This window comes from Mytilus edulis, chromosome 6, assembly GCF_963676685.1.
Source record: "Mytilus edulis chromosome 6, xbMytEdul2.2, whole genome shotgun sequence".
Classification (NCBI taxonomy): Eukaryota; Metazoa; Mollusca; class Bivalvia; order Mytilida; family Mytilidae; genus Mytilus; species Mytilus edulis.
In genome coordinates this window covers 73,031,272-73,054,026 of record NC_092349.1, presented here as the reverse complement: position 1 = coordinate 73,054,026, position 22,755 = coordinate 73,031,272, and the positions used below count along the sequence as shown (strand labels likewise).

The 22,755-nt window shown below is 31.4% G+C and overlaps 3 protein-coding genes across 3 annotated transcripts in view; 2 read left to right on the top strand and 1 right to left on the bottom strand.

The window, feature by feature from the left end:
* Positions 1-22,755, bottom strand: part of LOC139528366 (uncharacterized) — a 47,973-nt gene that overhangs the window by 8,758 nt on the left and 16,460 nt on the right. Inside the window, exons 5-11 of the mRNA XM_071324316.1 lie at positions 20,768-20,856; positions 18,989-19,015; positions 17,899-17,982; positions 17,178-17,294; positions 12,247-12,338; positions 3,589-3,765; positions 1,150-1,360 (exon numbers count right to left, since the gene is read on the bottom strand). Of these exons, the coding sequence (XP_071180417.1) occupies positions 1,150-1,360; positions 3,589-3,765; positions 12,247-12,338; positions 17,178-17,294; positions 17,899-17,982; positions 18,989-19,015; positions 20,768-20,856 (797 nt within the window). The remainder of the gene's footprint in view (positions 1-1,149; positions 1,361-3,588; positions 3,766-12,246; positions 12,339-17,177; positions 17,295-17,898; positions 17,983-18,988; positions 19,016-20,767; positions 20,857-22,755) is intronic.
* LOC139528364 (uncharacterized) lies at positions 6,955-11,980 on the top strand. The gene is made up of 3 exons (XM_071324313.1): positions 6,955-7,980; positions 10,239-10,374; positions 11,773-11,980. The coding sequence occupies exon 1, from the start codon at positions 7,223-7,225 to the stop codon at positions 7,967-7,969; it is 747 nt and encodes a 248-aa protein (XP_071180414.1). The 5' UTR covers positions 6,955-7,222; the 3' UTR covers positions 7,970-7,980; positions 10,239-10,374; positions 11,773-11,980.
* Positions 10,382-11,684, top strand: LOC139528365 (uncharacterized). Its single transcript, XM_071324314.1, has one exon. It carries the CDS (start codon positions 10,721-10,723, stop codon positions 11,258-11,260), a length of 540 nt encoding a protein of 179 aa, XP_071180415.1. The 5' UTR covers positions 10,382-10,720; the 3' UTR covers positions 11,261-11,684.

Below are 22,755 nucleotides of genomic sequence, written 5' to 3'. Positions count from 1 at the left end.
ATGTTGCATAAATTGTTTTAGTAACGGTATAAGATATAATAGGTATAGACTGGTCTTTAAAAGTGGCAGGTGTTTTCGATTGAACTGGTTTATGATGAAAGATATTGACCAAGTTTGTGGCATCGAGACCTATGTTGGCGAATGAAAGTTCAAAAAAGGATCTTTTCTGCTTTTCATCGTTTCCAATGCGAAATGGTTTGAGAAGTCTGTTATTATAGCTGGTTCGAATGAGGGTTTGTAACAATGGTTTTCAAACGTACGTTATATAGATAATGAAGGATAAAAAGGGATAGTCAATAAAGCTTTATGCGAATGAGATGCACAACTAACGGTTTTGTATCAATGGCAGCATGAACATGACTGCGTCTACATCGATAAGTAGAGGTCGTCAAAATGTTCATCGCATTAACCTAGCTACAACAAGGACTATATAGAATCATAAACAACACACAATTAAGAAGCATTGTTTCTAGAAGAAGAATATAATCCACGGTAAATGAATAAGCTGACGTCACGGCATTGATTTAACATTACAAAATACAATATAAATAGTCATCAAAGGTACCAGACGTATAAGTTAATACGCCAGACGCGCGGTATGTTTACATGAAATTCATACGTGACGCTCAGATCAAAATAGTCAGAAAGCCAAACAAGTACAAGGTTGAGGAGCCTTGGTGACCAAAAATTCCAAAATTGTGCCAAATACTCCCAATAAATAAAGTTAATATTGCACTTGCACCATACACTATTTACCACAAGCTATTACACGAGATTTAACAACAAAGTGAAAATGAAAGTACTAAGTGTTTTCTACCCGAGGAATATAAACTCATAGTCAGATTCAAACTGGCAGTGATAAGACATAAATAAAGGAAACAGTAGAACACCGCTGCTCACAATTCTTCAATCGATTGAGAGAGAAAAAAAATCCGGGATACAAACAAAAACTTAGGGAACGGCATTTAACCCTATATCAATACCAATCTTGTCAAATATCGGTCATGTAGATTTTTATACCATTCTTGTTAATCTGTTGGATTAACTCAAATAGAACACGCGTCTTGTGTAATACATTTTAAGTTGCAAACTTTGTAATAAAGTTAAAGTAAACTATTACATATGAGCATTAATTTCATTTCAGCTTACCAATATCATAGTAATCTAGAATAAATATCTTTGGTTTTTCCATTAGACCTGGTACTTTCTCAAATTTAGTTGTGATTTCATCGTATTGAATCTTTTCACCGATGGTACCATATATTCCAGACTGATCTCCGCTCGACACAATAATGACAAATAAAGCACGAACTGATTTAAAATCATATTCCTTTTCATCATCCAAAATTGTGTTGATTTTCTGAAAGAAATATTGCAATGTATTTGAATTACTTGCATAAAAGTTAAAAGCAAAATCACATCCATAACATCTAGATTTTTACTTGCAAGGAATACCGGTTTGCCTCATTTTGACAGTCCACACTTTTCATTGGAAAACTAATGCAAATTAAACTAAACGCAAACATCGCGTACTACGCTTTATCTTTGATTTTCATATGCATATGTTAAAAACTTACAAAATATAAAACTCGGTAATCTTGACAACATAATTGTTCTGCAGTATTTTCAAAAGAGAAAATCAACAAATTATATTACTCACATGTACTTCTTATATCGTAATTATACAACCTTTCGAGCAAACGAGTCTACAGTACATATTAACAAAATCATCTTGTTATAAATAAATTGGTAGTTCATGGAAATTGGTTTTTGTCTTGAAAACCATATGAATACGAAAATAGATATTATCGAAAATTCCAAATTAGATCAAATTAAAAAGGCTGCCTGAAGGATTAAGCTATTTTAAAGTTAACAGGGTTTTTTTCATAGTATCAACCCCATAAGCTTACACTCGAAAAGTATCTAGGTTCATTTCGTAATGGCTCTTACTTTCGATCTTTGTATGTCTACAGCTGACTGTCAGCTACCATAATGAAATTTGAGATTATTTCTTGAATTTGTTGAAAGGTAGCCTAGATTTAGCAGCACGTACTAATGCTAAAAACAATGATTTATCAATCTACTTATCATGCTGAAATGATGCAAGTACCACAACTAAAACAATGATTCAACAATCTACTTATAATGCTGAAATGATGCAAGTACCAAACCTAAAACAATGATTTATCAATCTACTTATAATGCTGAAATGATGCAAGTACCAAACGTAAACAATGATTTATCAATCTATTTATTATGCTGAAATGATGCAAGTACCAAAACTAAAACAATGATTTATCAATCTACTTATAATGCTGAAATGATGCAAGTACCATAACTACAACAATTAATTATCAATCTTCTTATAATGCTGAAAAGATGAAAGTATCAAAACTACAACAATGATTCAACAATCTACTTATAATGCTGAAAAGATGCAAGCACCAAAACTAAAACAATGATTTATCAATCTACTTATAATGCTGAAATGATGCAAGCACCAAAACTAAAACAACGATCAAACAATCTCCTTATAATGCTGGAATGATGCAAGTACCAAAACTAAAACAATGAATTATCTATCTACTTATAATGCTGAAATGATGCAAGTACCAAAACTAAAACAATGATTTATCAATCTATTTATTATGCTGAAATGATGCAATACCAAAACTAAAACAATGATTCAACAATCTACTCATAATGCTGAAATGTCGCAAGTACCACAACTAAAACAATGATTTATCAATCTACTTATTATGCTGAAATGATGCAAGTACCAAAACTAAAACAATGAATTATCAATCTACTTATAATGCTGAAATGTTGCAAGTACCACAACTAAAACAATGATTCAACAATCTACTTATAATGCTGAAATGATTTATCAATCTACTTATACATGTTATAATGCTGAAATGGTACAAGTACCAAAACTAAAACAATGATTCAACAATCTACTTATAATGCTGAAATGATGCAAGTATTAAAACTTAAACAATGATTCAACAATCTACTTATAATGCTGAAATGATACAAGTACCAAACCTAAAACAATGATTCAACAATCTACTTCTATTTGATATATTCAGTTAACTTAATGCACGTGAACAATGCTATTTGCAATGGTTTAACGAAATTAAAACCCTTTGTCTTACATACTTTGATTTATTAAAGCAGGGAGACAGAGTAGCAATACTTTTCAATCAAATCAAAACTTAAGATGCATGCCAAAACTACATATATGTCTCGCTTTATATGGTATCAACGTTAGCTGTCAAACACAAAACACAGTTTTGGTAAAGGATGAATGATAGTTTCATGTTCAATGTTTCCGGGGAAAAAGACTTCATTGAGTAATATATTCATTCAGGGGGTACTTTTTATGGCTACAAATTATATGTTTACCACTATGGCAAGATTGTAATATTGGGCATATTGCAGTCGTATTTCCTTTGTTAATGTTAGATGTAAGTCAAATAGATATAAGATTTACTTACAAATAGTTAATTCATATCATGGTTTCTTGATTGACATGACCTAGAAAACTATTGTATGCAAATGAAATAAAAGCTGAATTACACTCACGGATGATGATTCATTGCGATATATCGTTAGCTTCCATCCCAAATTCTTTTCCATCATTTTAAGTATAGTAACTTCCATGTCCACATAAGACTGGGAATAATAGACACTTTTATCTTTACTCTTTTCGTTAAGTATGCACAACACTCTGCACTTTTTCTTTGGGTCTGCATTATATATCTGTAAAGAAAAAAACGTATACATGTATACAGCTTTCTTGAATGTATCTAAATTAAGTTTCGTGAACTTAGAATTACTTGATTTGAATGTTAAAATGAACAAATTAACTTCTGAAGTTGTTGAAATGTTAACGTTTAGACAAATAAGTGAATCAGGTGTATTTTAAATATATAAAGCGCATCATACAGAATATTGTAAACAGTAAGTTTGCATTTGGGTAGCCTGATTTTACGTTTTTTTCTTCAACGGGTAATATGTGTTTTATCAAAAACCAACAACATAATATAAAAACAATGCGTAATTTGTCCTATGAAAAAAGAAAACAAAAGTTGTTTGCAAAGATTTTTAGATAAGAGACAACAGTAGTTGATCAAGGTTCAACTATCAAAATGACAATGAAAACATACTCAATTAAAGTGAGATCTTTAACAAACATTTTTTGATTGGAGAGTTGTCTCATTGGCACTCATACCACACCTTCCTATATCTATAAGCGAGAGTTGTTGTGATGATATGGTGAGTGTCTATTGTGATACATTCATTATACGTCATGTGGGTCCAGAATAAGTAAAAATGGTACATTAAGAAATAGGGCCATTATAAAATTACAAATTTCACAATAGTTTTAGTATTTTCCTGAGATCGCGGAAACATGAATCTGGTTAGTCAGAAGTAGACCAATTGTGTCACTTATTGAAATCGGATGACAGTAACATTACTTTGAGTTTCGATCTGATTCGTGCTTTCTTATAACTTTGTCTGGGTTGTTTTCATGTAGAGAAAACCTCTGTCATTGAACCGCAATTGTATTAAGGGACTTATATATCTCAACAACAATGACAAATTGTATCGCAGGATATTCAAGTGTTCAAGTTATATCCATTCTCTTCTCTTTATTGATGTTTTGTCATAATATCATTTTTTTATTTTAGTTTCTTTTGTCGTCTTTAATCATTAATCCCGACGGGTATATTTAATAAGTAAGTTAATTGAAAAGTTAAAAGGATATTTCGAAAATCCCCCATGTTAGATAAATTGTTGCAAAAGCGTTATGTTTGCAGTACCACAAAGCGTCTACTTTTCCCACGAAACCCTTCGTATTTAAGTTCAGCGTGTGTGATTCTGTAGCAATATGGATAGTACCGAAATTATTTAGATCCGTATAATACATTGATATTTTGAATCATAAGAAAAAAGATGGACGACTTCAACCTACAACCTATAAAAGAAGGGCGAAATATTCCAGAGGGACATTCAAACTCAAAGATAAAATAAATGCCATGGCTAAAAAAGAAAAAAAGACAAACATTAAAATAACAGAACACAAGACAAAGCATAAAAAACTAAAGTATACGCCACAAAACATGATAATTTTTACTTATTAAATGTCCATTTCTAACTTAAAAACAATCCATCACTATGCACGGTATTCGTTTGAGAATTATTATCTATAACTGATCCTGACACGAAAAGTATCCTAGTACATTTACGAGGAAGAACAACTGAAATCAAAACTTCGAATTTTAATTTTGCGATTCCTTACACGAATTGCTTGACCGATACTCTGTGTCTTAAGGATGTTCGCTTGTCATGTTCTTGAATTTTTGTCATATTTTTGGGATTCTCATTTCCATATGAATGCCTTAAAAACTTATGCCAATTGACCCCCATTTTCTCTTTATAAATCTTTCATATATGTTGTTTTTATTCATCTGTAAAAGTCTTATGAAATCCTTGTCCTTTTTTGATAGTTTTTGAAAACTTAAACTTGTCAATGATAAAGCTATGAAAATCAAGAGATAATATTTTCCCGCAAATTTTTTTAAAAGGCTAATATCTCGAAAAAAATTTTTTTTAACTTTTTTATTCCTTTATTAATGCCCTATTAATATAAACTAGTGTTGTGATAAGCTTGCTCTTTTGAAACTGAGTAGCGAACCTTCTTAACTCATTATCAATCAGCTGTTCACGCGGTAGAGGTTCTTCAAATACCTGCATAGACATCTGAACTGTAAATATGCAAATCATGTTCTATTCCTTATTGTGATATTTTTATTGTGTGTGATTTTACACGATTGATTGATGATGGATGCAAACCAGAAAGCGCTCACTCGGATATAATGTTGGAGATTTTATGTGTTCTCCTTTATTTGTTACTGTATCAATGAGATTCAAAGATTTGTTTTCTCATTTTAGGTTTCAGACCACCAATTACCATGATTACTCCCTCCAATTTAGAACGTATGTAAAAGTAGCCCTACTCTGACACAAAATAGTACTTTTGATGTCCTTGTTTATTTAAACTAACCAACAAATTTGCAGAAATGAAACTTTTGGTTAAAGGGAAATATATTTAGACCATTTTGAGCCAAAATTTACTTGTCTATAAGTTTTCTTTACAAATTGAGTATTATTGCGCTTCATAGTAAACGAATTTAAGATTTCCAGAAAACCAGGGGTTATTTTTTGAGTACCTCTCTTTGGAGGTCAGTTTTTTTTGTAAGAAGACTTTAACGGTATGTTGAAAATTGTCATGCAGACATCTGATACATGTACAATTCAAGATATACATGGTTTCTGTGAAGTTAAACTTAAGGTAAAATATTAAGAAAGCTGTGACAATTGCAAAATTTGGTTGAACAGATAGGGATATTTAATTGGTGGTCTGACACCGTATGGGAACAAAGTAAACTTGGACTAAGTTTTGCAATAGCAAGGTATTTATTCAATGTTATTTTCCAAATTATACCGTCTTTTGCCACTTTTGTTCACCTATAACGGTGTGTGTGGTCGGCAAATCATTCAAGGATTTTTGGTAAATATATTGTTAAAACAAAAATGTTTTCTTATAAATAATAACAAAAGGGCTCTTCGTGGTCAATTATTTTTTTCTCAATTGAGCACATTTAGTTATAACTTCAATTGATATTTCAGATTCCTATCATAAAATACAACAATGTTAAAAATATTTAAGCATTTGTGTTTTGAATTTTTGACTTGCTCCCAATCCCCCCCCCCCCCCTCCCCCGGCCCGAGTTCGGTGTTTTTATTGTTTTGCCTTCAACTTTATTCGTATATAAAATTAATTTGGATAATTCTTTTTGCAGAGATGCTTACCGTGTTGATACACCCTGATTTTCTCCCTTGTAATTCATTCATTTCCTTGTTCCCCATGATTATATATATATATTTATTAATAGTATCGGAAGCACATGACTTGTTTGTGTTTGTTTATGTTCAACACGTGTTGATGAGCACATGGTTGCATACCTGGTTTGTTATTGTATGATTTGATTGGCTATTGTATGTCGCAATGCAGGTATTCTACCCGTTTGTACGAGGGTAGGATCGTGATTCTCGTGCAGAATCTCATTATAAATATAAGATATTTTTATAACCAGTTATTCGAAGTTCTGCCTTTACAGAGTAGCATACCTTCCGTTTCGTTATACACATAATGACCGAAAACCACTCAGACGACGAGGACACTTTGCTTTTGCACGAGCCACCAGTACATTCAGGTGCCAAGTCTAGTTCTGTACCACAGATAAGTGATCAAACTTTTGAACTTTTTACATCTTATTTTGATAGTAAGATTTCTTCTCTGAAGAACGAGTTAGTCTCCGGCAACGACTCCCTAGCTAAGAAGCTCAAGAAAGAGGTGTCTGTTAAGCTTAAGGGGGAAGGGAATCAGATTCAATACTCCTTCAACTCAGATATAGTTTCCGAATTGCAGAAACTTCAGAAGCGTACATCCGCGGAAGATTCCGTTAGCACCAATTTGATATCGGGCCTTATTCTTAAAATCAACAGGAGGAATAAATTAATTCGAATTGCCGACAAGTCGCCAGCAGGCAGGTCCACAGTCAGAGAATACGAAAGTGATGACCTGGCATCAGATTCAGAAGATGAAAAACGCTTACGGCAAGCAGAAAGCAGGGCCCTCAAGACAATCAAAGAAAAGAAAACCCGTGGAAAACCTTACTCAAAACCGTCCGCCACCGTTTCTAGACCTGCCAACCCTACTGATACTAGTAACAGTTACTATCAGCCTTACAACGCTACTCAGCAGCCCTTTCCGAGGTTCCGTCGCCGCGAGGCGACCCCATACGACACCTGTTACGAGTGTCACCAAACTGGCCACTTCAAGAGGAACTGCCCAAAAGCAACAAACAAACCAACCTTTGGAAACTTGTCAAAGTGAAAAGATACAAGATGAGTATATTTCTTTTGTTGACAATTTAATGCTATTTGGTCATAGTAATGTTCTCTTTCAACATGTTAAATATTTTGATAATATAGATTTTTCAAAAATCGCCAAAGGAGTAAAATCAAGCTTATTTAAACATATAGAGTTTTGGAAACACATTGGGGCCAACAAATTTGTGTTGGACACCATTGGAAAGGGTTATATAATTCCATTTATGAAACAACCCCCTCCAATGAAATTTCGGAATAATAAATCTGCTTTAAAAAATAGTTTGTTTGTAAATGAAGCGATAACTGAGTTAATTAGCAATGGCTGTATTCTAGAAGTACCATTTCAACCATTCGTCGTTAATCCTCTCAGTGTTGCTACACAAAAGACTGGTAAAAAGCGTTTGATTTTAGATTTAAGTGAATTGAATTTCTATGTTTTGAAAAACAAGGTAAAATTTGAAGATTGGAAAATTGCAATGGAATTCTTTCAAAAAGATCATTTTCTAATTAAATTTGATTTAAAATCTGGATATTTTCATTTGGACATCTGTAAAGAACAACAAACATATTTAGGTTTTTCCTGGAATAACAAGTTTTACTGCTTTTCTGTATTAGCTTTTGGTTTGAGTAGCGCCCCCTATATATTCACTAAATGTTTGAGACCAATGGTAAAGTATTGGCGAGAAAATGGTGTTAATATTGTTCTTTATCTGGACGATGGATTAGGCATGGATGAAGGTTATAAAAATTGTAAAGATACTTCTGAATTTGTAAAGTCATCACTTAAACTGGCTGGATTTATTGTCAATGAAGAAAAATCAATTTTTGAACCGGTTCAGTGTTTAGAATGGTTAGGATTGATTTGGGATTCTAAAGATTTTACTTTAAAGGTGCCAGAGCGCAGAATTAAAGACACTAAAAATTCTCTTGATATTATACTAAAATCATTTTCAAATTTGAACGCACGTATGCTGGCTCAATTTGCCGGAAGAATTATATCAATGTCACCAGTTATGGGTAATGTCACAAATTTAATGACGAGGCATATATATTTCGCGATAGAAACAGAAAAACGTGGGATTCAAAACTATATTTAGTATATGAAAAATGTGTATTAGCTGAATTGAAATTTTGGCAGGAAAACTTGTTGGAGCTTAATGAGAAGCGTTTATTGAATGATTCTTTACCGAGAATTATGATATATTCAGATGCAAGTAATGTAGCTTTAGGTGCATATACTGTTGAATCAAATGAAAAGATTTTTCATTGTATGTTGAATGAAAATGAGAAAAAATTGAGTTCCACTTGGCGTGAACTCAGGGCTATTCAGTTATCGTTGAATTCGTTTGAACACGATCTGAAATGTAAAATAGTTAAATGGCATACAGACAACCAAAATTGTGTAAATATAATCAATAAAGGCAGTACAAAGTTGCATTTACAACATTTAGCTTATGATATTTTTAGAACATGTACAAGGTCGGGTATCACGTTGTGTCCTACTTGGATACCTCGGTGTGAAAATTTCAAAGCTGACTTCATATCTAAAATGGTTGATATTGATGACTGGCAAACCTCGTTTCAGTTTTTTACTTTCATGAATGAAATTTGGGGTCCTTACACAATCGATAGATTTGCCAATTTTCATAATACTAAACTGAAAAGGTTCAACTCAAAATTTTGGAATCCAGGAAGCACTGCTATTGACGCTTTTGCTCAAAATTGGACAATGGAAAATAATTGGATGGTTCCTCCGATAAGTTTAGTGGCTAAAAGTATTAAACATCTCATTCTCTGTAGAGCTGAGGGAACATTGATCGTTCCAAAATGGCCTTCATCGGCATTTTGGTCTTTGATTTTTAATAGAAGATTGGAATTTCAACCTTACGTTATAGAAGTTCTTGATTTTTCATCAGGTCAGAATATATTTGTTCAAGGACAGAATAAAAACTCCATTTTTGGTACCAAGCATTTTAAGTCTGATATACTGGCAATTAAGATGAAAGCGACTTAATGATGTTCGAGTTTATTTGTACATATTGTTAATTGTTTACAATATGTGAAATTTGCATTGTATTGCAAATTTGGTTCTGACACGGCTATGTATGTTGATATAGCAAGAATACATGTAGTAAGATGTATGACACGGCTATATATGTTGATATAGCAAGGTCTAGTGAATAGTACGATGTATATGAGATATATAAAAAAAAAAAAAAAAAAAAAAAAAAAAAAAGTTTTATAATATTATTATTTGTTTATTTTATTTATACGTTTTGCAGATGTTTTTAGTACTGGTCGTTGGTCTAAGGATAAAATACCACAGAATGAAGCTCTTAGCAATCTTGCAAAATGTCTTCCAGATTATTGTTTAAATTCTAGAGCTGATAATACTAGAAAGAAATACAGGTATGCATTTAATAGCTTTTGTAAATGGTGTAATTTATTTAATATAAAGCCTTTACCGGCATCAGATTACAATGTCTCATTATATTTGATTCACTTACGAAAAAATTATAATTCTTCTGCAAAGATAGATGAAGCATATTATGCCATTCAATGGACACACAAATTAGCTGGATATGTAAATCCTTGTGATTCTTTTCTTTGTACTTCCGTAAAAGAAGGTACACAAAGGTCAATCGGTCATCACATTGTAAACAAGAAGGAACCAATAACTCCTCATATTCTTAATCAACTGGTTTTGAAATACGGCAATACAAATAGTACTTTAAATCATAGAAGAATAGCATGTATGTGTCTCGTTAGCTATGCCGGATTTTTAAGATTTTCAGAATTAGTTAATTTAAAAAGGTCAGATGTTTCATTTCATTCATTATATATGTCTTTATTCATCGAAAAAAGCAAAACGGACCAACAAAGAGCAGGAACTCATGTTTTTATTTCCAAAACATATTCGGTTACCTGTCCAGTCCAAATGTTAGAGACATACTTGAACCAAGCGAACATTAAACACGATTCTGTAGAATTCATATTTAGATCAGTTTTATATCGTAAAAAGACTAACACGTACGTGCTAAGGGGTCATGCGCCTTTGTCTTATACAAGAGCCAGAGAAGTACTGTTAGAGGCTTTAGAATCTTTGGGATTAGACAAATCAAAATTTGGTTTGCATAGTTTAAGAGCAGGTGGAGCAACAGCTGCGGCTGCTGCTGGTATTCAAGATAGAATATTTAAGAAACACGGTAGATGGTCTTCAGATACAGCAAAAGACGGATATATGCGTGAAAATATTTCTGAAAAACTACTCGTTACTAAGAATCTTGGCTTGTAATTTTCATACCAGTTTTTTCTTATCTACTTTGTCATTTCGAAAGTGTGCTACTCACAAGGAGAGCTCATTCCTATTGTATACATGTGTTGAGTTTTATTGACTAAATAATTTATGTTCGGTTAAGCTTGGCGAATTAGAACATAAATATATTTATTAATAGTATCGGAAGCACATGACTTGTTTGTGTTTGTTTATGTTCAACACGTGTTGATGAGCACATGGTTGCATACCTGGTTTGTTATTGTATGATTTGATTGGCTATTGTATGTCGCAATGCAGGTATTCTACCCGTTTGTACGAGGGTAGGATCGTGATTCTCGTGCAGAATCTCATTATAAATATAAGATATTTTTATAACCAGTTATTCGAAGTTCTGCCTTTACAGAGTAGCATTCCTTCCGTTTCGTTATACACATCCCCCACCCACCCCACCCATTTTGATAGATTTAAGTTAGACAGTAATGATGTGACAAGATATATTGTAATAATAATGTATTTATTGTGTTTTGTAGATTGTTGTTGATTTTGATTTTTAGTGGGATGGAGTCCCGATACGGTGTTTTGTTATATTGAGAAAATTGTGTGATTTACTAGGAGTAATTTGATGCAGATGGATGTTTGAATGACAATTGAAATATGAATATATATGAAATGGTTTGTTGTTTGAAGAAAAATAAAGTTTAAGTGTGCTACTCACAAGGAGAGCTCATTCCTATTGTATACATGTGTTGAGTTTTATTGACTAAATAATTTATGTTCGGTTAAGCTTGGCGAATTAGAACATAATTAAATATATTCTTTAAGACTGAAGATATCGAACTTCTGTTGACTCTATTCTCATATTCTCATATAAACTTATAACGGCTGAAAATCAAAACTTATCATACACCATTACATGTAACTCCATGTATAGATAAGTTACTATTTGAAAGTCCTTGAATTGTGAAATATAATTTAATAAAATACATTTTTAAATTTGGAATTACCCTGAACTTGTCTATCTGGACATTCTTCATCAATTGTGTCTTTGTGTTTTTATTCAAATAGGAAAGAGAATTTGTCTCCTTTGTAGGCCATTCTGTAATTATAATATGCTAAATTAAGAAAAATGTCCTTCATACAATGTTAACTATCGATGGATCAATCAAATAAAGATTGATAACTAATAAAATAAAACATTCTTAAGAGCCTATGTCTCTCAACTTGGTATAGGGACAATAATAGGGTATTGACTTGAAATATCAACAATATCAGGATGAGGCTTTGACACATATAAATACGAGGCATTATTACAACTTCTAATAAATATTATAACATAATAATGCATTTTGATTGGCATCTTTATAGACTTGTGATTTATAGGAATTAAAGTTTTTCAGTCTGCCGTTGATTGCTGAAAACTAACCCTCCCATTTGTTATCCCTCCCAATATTTTTAATCTGTAGTTTCAGTCCCATTTTGTGTGGAAATTTTATTTTGCAACGTATGTTCCTTGCTGATTTGTTACTGTGAATAGACGTATTTACAATGTAGTTGAGTTAATTAAGGACGACGGAGCAACATAGTTTATAATTGATAATTTTGATTCGGATTGATTCGCAATGGATTCAGACGTGTGGATTTCAGATTTATTGTTACCCGCTGGATACAGAAGTGTCAGCAAGGTGTTGTTGACAAATGGTGTTTAACATTAAACGAAAATAAACTGACAACGCCATGGGTAAAACAGAAAAAGACAAAAGACAAATAATAGCACAGATAGATATCATAGAAAACTAAAGATATAAGCATCACGAAGCCCACCAAAACTGGGGCTGATCTCAGGTGCTCGGGAAGGATAAGCAGATCCTTCTCCACATATGGCACCCGTCGTGGTGATAATGTTAATACAAACCCGTTAAATAGTATAATACGGTAGGTCACATTCGTGAAAATGGAACGGGATGACTAAAAATGCCTCTTCGTTATAATAATAAACTAAGTGTTCGTTGGTAATTGGTGAAACATAGTTATAAGCTAGTGATAATCAATACAGTTTGAGACTGATGCCTTCGCATTTATCTCAAGTTAATCTGATCATTTGAAAGAAAGTGGTAGGTAATATTTTATCCATTATTCATCAAACATCTTAATGTCTAATTCGTGTATGCTACGTTTATAGTTTCTATCTAATAAAAAAAAACATTCAAATATGTTAGTGATATTACCTGGAATATTTTGTTTAATAATTTAAAGGAAATAAGTAAGTTATATACATTTAAGTTCAATTTACTTTTAACTTTACAAAATAAATTACTCGAATCAATGCATTTTGTCTTCAGTTGAATGCATAGGTGCTCTTTCAATCTGTCAAAGCTGCTTTATCGCTATTTTTGATTGTTTCATCATTTTGTTTATTTGTATTTTTTCAAATTGTATAAATGAGTTTTTAATATGTTATTTTTAAATGAGTTGAATACATTATTGATTTATCTATTGGCTCTACTACCATTCTCCTAACATTAGAAAGTATAAAAGTAAGTATTTGATATAATATTAACATTGTGGTTGCTATAAACAAAATCTTAATGGCAACTGTATGTACTCCACAATGTACTTTTAAAGAGTAAGAACTCGTCGACTATTGATTAAAAGCGGTCTTACTACCTCAGTAATATATCGTCATTTAAACACCGTCCCATGACAGTCTTCTATTGAAAAAAACATACAAAAGCTCAATAAAATTCAGGTATAACAATTCTGATTTTTTTTCATTCGAAATTTGAAAATCATTTCAAGATAACAAAGTTATATGTCTCATGTATAGCTCTGCTTTCTTTTCTGGTATATTTTTTTTTAACTTGCCTTGTATATCAGTTCTTCAAAGTTTATATTATAACTTTGTTTCGAATTAAATTAATATGGTTTTAAACATCAATGAAGGGACAATAATTGTAAAAAGAAATTTAACCTAATAAACTGATCATAGACACAAAAATTAAAATTACCTAGACGGAGACGATTGATGACTCCTAATTCCGAAAAGATTTGTCAAATGCAGCTCAGGTATTGTAATCCTAGAGAACATTCTTTTTTTTTCTTTTTTTTAACAACATAAATAAATATTCATTTCAAATATTGGCTTGTTACATTATCTTTCAGGAGTCCAAGCTCCTTCTGATGTTCCCTGATACAATTCACTAATGACTCAGGGTAGTGATTAGTTGTAAAATACATATTACATTTTTTACATCATTTATATATATCAGATAATATCACTTAATCACTTAATATGACTATTCATATGTATTCTAATAGTTGCTAAAACATTACTTTTAATTTTCAAACATACTCTTCTATTGAAATCATTGAGAAAAATTGAGAAAACGTTGACATTTTTTGTCTTTTGATCAGATATGTAGTAGGCTTTCTAAATTGAAAAACCCACAATTGTTAAAAAAAAGTTTAAGTCAAAATATTCTTCTTCAGAAGTTTTATATCCAAATACTAAGTGTCTTAGTTTTATCTTAAAAGTTATTTTACAGTTCTTTAAAACTTCATTTATTTTATTCCAAAAAAGTTTCAAATACGGGCACAGTATAAAGAAGTCATCATAATCTTCTTCTTGTGTACAAAAATTACAAGAACTGTTGTTTACAATGTTCCACCTGCATAAAAGTTTCCTAGTAGGTAGAATATGTTGTAGTAATTTCCATCTAAAAATTCTAAGTTTATTTTCTTTTAAATATCTGAATAAAAATTTATCTTGATAGTTTTGATATACCACATCATCTATATCAAATATACGCAGCCATTTTTTGGGTCCAATAGCTGGTTCAATTTTTCTATTTATCAGAGACTTATATAAAAGTTTATTTGTTAATGCTTCTAATTCTATAGGTAAACCATCCAATATAAATTGGTTTCTTTTTATATAAACAATACTTTTTATTGAATTTTCTGATTTTAAAATTGCTGCCCAGTCTTTTGGTATAGATTTCTTTACTAAATTAATTTCAGCTATCCAGTTTGATTTATTTTTTAGTTTAATTTAAAATGATGTGTTGAGAAATACAACCTTTTTCATCTATGATATCATTTACATAAATAAGATCGCTTTTAATCCATTTTTTTTTAAAATATAGCTTTATTTTCAAATCTAATAAATTTATTGTTCCATAATATTTGTTTTCTTATATCTGTAAAAGTTTCTGTTTTTTTGTTAGACCTCCACCAGTTAATTTCCAACATTTAATTGATTGATTGGTTGTTGGTTGCTTAACGTCCAGTGGCAAATATTTCATGCATATTCAGGACGAGAACAAGTTCACAATAAATACAATAGGTAGGTTGATACAATAGAGGCCATCTGGGATGATTGTCGGGGAAATTTGGACTGCCACTGGAAAATGAGGGTATATTGGATAGTGACAGAAATTTTGCCTTGCAGCAGGCCACCTACGGACCCCTCAAAGAGTTGTTGCAAGGGTTCTTAAGGTGCAAAGAGCGTGGCACTCTCTTTACACGAGGCATCGGATTTAACGTTCCCCTTCTGACCGGACGTGACTGCGAACTTGATACATCCCGCACAGCCAAACGGACGCCCCACTTCGGCAAGCGTTTTACTGCCGGTCGGGAGAAGACCAAGTGACCATATTTCTATACCCCAGTCACCCTTGGGGTTTCCAACATTTAATAATATCTTTATAAAAATCTGTGATATTTTCAATGCTTTCGTCTGTCTTATCCCCACTGTTTGTTTGAAACACTAACCAGTTTGACCCAAAATTATAAAAAAAGTGTTGTGGTATAATTGTCCACCCTCCTTCACAATCATTTATTAGTCTTTTCACCCACATAGCTTTTAAAGCAGTGAAATTACTTCTGATATCTATCATATTCAATCCCCCCTTTTCATATGGACCAATAATTGAATTTCTTTTTACTTTATCTGGTTTATTATCCCAAACAAATTTAAAACAACTTTTTTCTATTTCTTTTAAAAATTTCTCTGGAACTCTGCAAGTAGATCCCACAAAAGTAAAAATGAGCACAATTAATGTTTTAATTATCAATTTTTTTCCAAATATAGTAAGATTTCTTTTTTGCTAAGAACAAAATAATTTATTCATCATTTCAATCTTATTTTCCCAATTTAGTTTTTCACATTCCTCTCTACAATGTCCAAAGTAAATGCCAAGAGTTTTAACTGGTTCCTTGCTCCAGTTGATTCCCTCAATTTTGTCTTTACGAGATTTAAGCTTTCCTACCCATAACCCCTTTGTTTTGTTTCTGTTTAATTTCAGTCCTGAATAAGAACCAAAAATTTCAATTTCATTCATAGCTACTTGAACATCATATTTAGTAGTATCATCTGCCAGTTGCGAAATTTTATGGTTTTTGGAATCTAATTTGACCTTGATACCTTTAAAATCAGTATTACTTCTTAATCTTGAAGCCATAATTTCCACAGATAAAACAAAAAATAACGCAGATAAAGGACACCCTTGACGTATACCCCTTGTGTTTTTAAAGACCTCAGAGAACATTCTTAACACATGTGAATTGCAAAAGTCAAAGTTTTGTTAACAGTTAGCTTATAATTGTGACCAATTCAATATTAATTCATTTCATCAAAGAAGTGTGGACTAATGGGCTGGTGAAACCCTTGTGTTTGAAATTGATTGCTGCCAATTTTTTCCCGTGAGTATCACTAAACAACAACCTCTAATTCAGTACTTTTCTGAATAAAACTGATATCATTAATAAAATTTGATGTATATGCTTTCTGAATCATTTCTAATACTAGTAACTATGTATCACCATCATGCACAGCTCTGATTTCTTGTTTGGTTTATTTTTACTGCTACGACATCAATTATCAAAATACTTATCTGGTACAGTAGTAGTTATACTAATTATGTTATTATCTGCATACCTGGAAACAATTGGCTTTTCAAAAGCCCAGGATTGTTACTCATGACTTCTGGCCGGTCAACTGTTGCTACACTTGATTCTAAACCACTACTTTGTAACGTAGGTGAATCTGTGTCGCCTGCAATATAAATTTAGTTATTCCCCGATAACTTTCGTATATGTATACTCTTATTTTTAGCATAAAGGTTATTAACAAACACAAAAAACTAATTTCGAGATAAAGAAAAAAGAAGTCAAGTTGTTCTTTGCCTTTTTTCTAGTCATACATCTTTCTCAATAAATGCTTCCAATACATCATTTCATAAACGAGTGGGAAAATCTACCAAAAGGGGCATTCGAACTTAAAAAATGAAAACAATATAAAAATGATCTAGCAAAAATGAACAACCGTAATAGACAAAAAGTCGACAAAAAGTAACATAAACAATCAAAATTTTAAGCAACGCATCCCCACCAAAGACTGGCGGTAATATAGGTTTCACCAGCAGTGTTCTCGTATGTAGTTTCACATATAGCAACCATCACATTGATCTTGTTAGAACAAACCCGGTGAAAAAATATGTATCAACCTCATATACATCTTTGAATTCTCGTACTGGTTGTTGTTACTTGTCATTTTATGGTTTATTAGCTCTTAAAAGTTTTATGTTTTGGAATTTCAAACATTTTAGACATTAATTTTCGAAATGCTTAAATGTTCCATGAATGTTGTTTCTGTTTACCTTTAATCAATGTTTTATTCAATGACGCAGGGTCGTCGTCCTTGGCATCTTGTTCATCATTTGACATATATGAATTTGTCACGCCTACAATATAAATATTGTCAAATAATACTGTATGCTGATTCCAAGTAAATAGTTTCTATATACTTCTGTTAGAAAGAAGGGAGATAAGATGTTACTGTGGGTCTATATTCCTTTGCTTAGTTACACATTTACTGGAATTTTCACTTCCGGTATAAACTGAAAGGTTACGTTATAAAAGTTTGTTACTTTTGACTGACTCTTTCAAAGCAAAGACCCCATGGCTTTATAATTCATAAATATGAATTTATAGAAAAGGTCAAAATGTAGAACGTTGAATTCACCTTGACATTGACCTAAATGTCATAGTCATTAAGCCTGGGCCTCATATCAAAATATCCTAGATCTCTATTATATACGGTTACCGAGTGTTATGTCATCTCAAAATAAAGCCAGTTTTTTTTTGTAATGTAAGAGAAGAGAACACTCAAATATTATGCCAGCTTAGCCGTTCAACCAGAACGTGAGTGTTAAAACTGATAAATTGATTATTTGTGCTTCCCGTAAATTATGACCAATCTTCAACCGGAATACGCAAAGTAATTAAAGAATTAAGGCAGGTTGTGTAAAAAACTGAGTCAAATCCTGAGTCGTCATGTAACCAAAAAAAAACTTAATTGCACAATACAAGCAAGAGAAAAACTGGTAACTAAATTGAAAGATATCTTGTATTTACACTGAAATTCATTTGTATAATCATTATAAATATTAATATGCATACCATTATTAATAACATGCATGAATCAAAACAAGCAAGCTAAAACACATTTAACCATAGCTGTTAAAAATACCAAAGCACTATGAAATAATAATTGAAACAGGAGCAAATAATTAACGAACACTTAAAGCTAACACTTAAGCTTTGAGACAGCAAAGATATTGTCTTCATGAGCTATAGAAATAGTTATCTAAAGGACACTTTTTGAAACTGTCTAAAAGTTCAGAGGTTTGGCACGGAGTTCCACAACTGCAATACCTTCTCTCAAAGCTGAAGCTACTTTTGTCTTACCTTTTTGTTCGTTGTCGACAGCTGAATCTAAAATTAAATTAATTTCTTTAAAATTAAGCATTTTGTGTAAGAAACTTATAACTTTGTGTTATTACAATTTAATGCGTTCTAATTTTAAGTATTGAAAGTTCAGGTTACTCGATTAATTGTTCGCATTTATAGTTGTTGTAAAGTAATCTGAACTCTCGTTCTTGTAGATTTTCAGTTAATTTAGTGTTGTACTCGTTACAAAAGTGCCATGTACGTGGGAATGAGCAGACACCTTAGATCTAAGATAACGCATATTGTCTTGTTTTTTTTTTTAAATTTGGTACTGTGTTGACAAATGTTGTCAAATTCGAGATGAATTCTAAAAACGATGCGTGGGAAGCTGTATTCTTCATATATATAACATTTTCACGGAAATATATCAACGGAAGCTAATCAGAAAATATATGACTGATATAGAAAGCACATCAATATTATACCTGTATGTGAAATTAAATTATCTTGTTTCTTTGGTCTTCTTGATTTAAGGGCATACGATACAGTTTCATGGCAGGTAATGAAGTTGCTAACGTTAAATGTTAATTTCGAAATGTTAAACTGATATTGTGAAAAGATTGATTTTTTTCATTCAAACTAATTTAACTTTGAAACGAGTTCCTGGGTCTTTTTTGAAATGACATTCGGTTTGATTACGTTTTAAGGTTATTTGTACTAATTTTCTTGAACTTGAATAAGTAAAAAAAAAATTAATTTGATAAATTAATATTAAAAAAAGACGGTTTTTTTTCAATATTCATGAACATTTGACAAATTTGAGCTATTTCTAAACAAACCCAAAAAACTTATACAAAACAGAAATTAAAAATAATCTAAAAAAAAAAACAGGTTGTGTTTATCTTTTAAAACAAATTAAGTTATGCATTTCTGTCGGAAGGAAAAATACATTAACAAATTCAAATATTTAGAAAATGTCTGAAATGTCGACCTCATTTTACTGAAAAAGCAGCACATGAAGGTTTATTTTTATTACATATTTTTCGTTAAATCAGGTATAAAATAGTCTATTTTGCAAATTTCATCAAAATTTCATTATGTGATCAAAACTGTAACGTATGCCCTTAACAAATATCTTAACAATTTCTACTCATATGACTTGACACAGAAATTTTCTGATGATGATAATGATGACAAATGGCTACTTCAAGTCCAATGGAAATAAATATGCATTTTCTGTACGAAAATATTTTAATGTAATATGAACATCAACCATGATGTGTACTAGACCAACACGCTTAGTGGGATTTTTAACAAGCTAGGTCAGCACGAAGACATTTAAATCGGATACATTATTCGTACTTCGAGCATACCAATCTTTACTTTTTCTCTCTGATGCCGCGTCATAAGTAGGTAAAACAAATACTAGTACCCATTTTAATGTCTTAAGTTTGACCCGTGGTGGTTTAAAACCACGACATTCCGCATTCGGGACGAACACACTTTCATGACATCTTCGAGTCGCTTTTCTTTCAAAGCTTGTTAAGCCTTCCACTTGCTGTTCATAGTTCAGTTAAATTGACCAATAGGGTGTGCAACACTAACAGACATAAGTATATTTGTATTTAACACTTATTATTAAGTTAATTAAAGCTTAAAAGATAATTATATTTTAAGATTTTAATTACTTTATTTATCTAAACATATTTGAAAAATACGTTCATATAAACATAGCTTCAATTGATAAAGCGATAGTTTATCTTTTTTGTTTTTCTCATATTTGACATAGGAACTTACATTCTTGATTTGGTGCTTTAGTTTTATAATAAATCAAGAAACCAACAACTGTCCCTAATACAAAAATAACTCCTATGGTAATACCAGTACTAAATTCAAATGGATAAAAATAAACATGATTAAATAAAGCACACAAACATTTGTTATATCTGTTAAATTTTTTAGATATGTTGGGTTTTTTTTAAGAATTGGGTAAAGTTACGTAGATTCAATTGAAACCTAAGACGTAGATGTTAATCAGAATCAAATCATAAAGAATAAAACAAAACAATAAATAAAATTTGTAAATCAACGTTACTTTAATCACCCTTGGTTTTTTGTTGGTTTCGTGTTGCTCATTCTTTAGTTTTCTATGTTTTGTCATGTATTTTATTGTTTGTCTATTTATCTTTTTCATTTTGAGCCAGGCGTTGTCAGTTTATTTTCGATTTATTTGTTTTACTGTCCCTCTGGTATATTTCGTCCTTCTTTTAAACAATACCGTTGACTCAATCTGAGAATTTCTTTTTTTTTTCTCCAAAAAGTAGAAATTTGAAAACAAAGCATTCATTATCGTTTACCGCCCTTCATGTAATAATGACGATGTATAATTACATTTACTACAACAGGCGTGATATTCCTATCATAACGAATTTTCTATTTTAAGCAAGAAGATTGAATATCAAATCTCTTTACTGCACTTACAACCAACTAGTTTCGAAAAATTAATAATGTTTGGTCAGACGTCAAATAAAATAACAATTCCCGCTAGGTCACAGCTGTCTTATCCTGTCCATATTTGTAAGGCCTTCGATTTGCTTATTCTGTATTATACCGTTTCGTGAGCGTCATTGACGAGTCTTATGTAGACGAAATGCGCATTTGGCGTATCTAATCATAATCCTGGTACCTTAGATAACTATTTATAAGACTGATGTTTTGCTTTTGCTTATTTATATGATGTGACAATCCTTATTGGTACCTCCTGAGTTTTTATAAATATCTTTCTATATCATACTCATTTTGGTTCAGATAACTGGCTTTGAATTAGGTTTAAAACATAAATATATTAGATCATCTTATTTTAGTGCTCTAAAGCATATAGAAAAACCATGATACAGCTCTATAGATAATAATCCAAAAGCTTACTGGGAACTAGGATTTGAATGGAGACAATTTAATGAGTAACATTTCCAAATTTCTGAAAAAGAGGTTCTTGATGCAGTGAAATCTTAAAAAATAATTAAAAAAACACCTGAAGATTTGATAAGTATCAAAGAGATTTTATAAATTTCTAAATTTTTCTCAACAGCTAACAGACTTATTTATAAATTTTAGAAAAACAGGGCATTATATCCCAAGAACAAAACGGATTCCCTAAAGGTAAAATGACAAGTGATCATATTTTTGTCTGGCAAACACTAATAGACCAGCATACACAAAAAAGCACGGTCTTGGTTTGTAACCCGGATTTGTTTTTTCTTAATCGATTTATGACTTTTGATTACCAGTATACTACTGTTGCCTTTATTTATCAAAATCGTTATATAGATATAAGAAGGTGTAATATGAGTGCCAATGAACATCCGACTCACAATTTGTAAAAGTAAATCATTATAGTTCAGAGTATTGAAAATCAGGCTTCGTTGGCTTTAGAAGAGCTTTTGGTACTGATAATCATAGAGGACTGTTTTGTTAAGTTAAATTGGAGTAGGAACCCATTTTCATAATACAATCAAACATGCTTATTTTAATAACATTATATGTATAAAAACATAAAACATTTTAAATGCAGACTTTAGATCATGTATTTGAGCAAGACAATAATATAATCTTGGACCGAGTTCCAGTAAAGGATTAGATGAAACCAGTGACCCAGTATTGCTATCAAATGTTTCATGTGATTGTCTTCTTTATGCTGATAACCTTGTACTGCTTTCTGAATCTAAAATGGCTTACAAAAAAACATAAAATACTGTGGATTCATATTCGTTGGATACCCTTTTTTG

Excerpts from the sequence above, each read along its gene's own strand:
- LOC139528365 (XM_071324314.1), top strand. The coding sequence starts at position 10,721 with ATGTGTCTCGTTAGCTATGCCGGATTTTTAAGATTTTCAGAATTAGTT.
- LOC139528364 (XM_071324313.1), top strand. The coding sequence starts at position 7,223 with ATGACCGAAAACCACTCAGACGACGAGGACACTTTGCTTTTGCACGAG.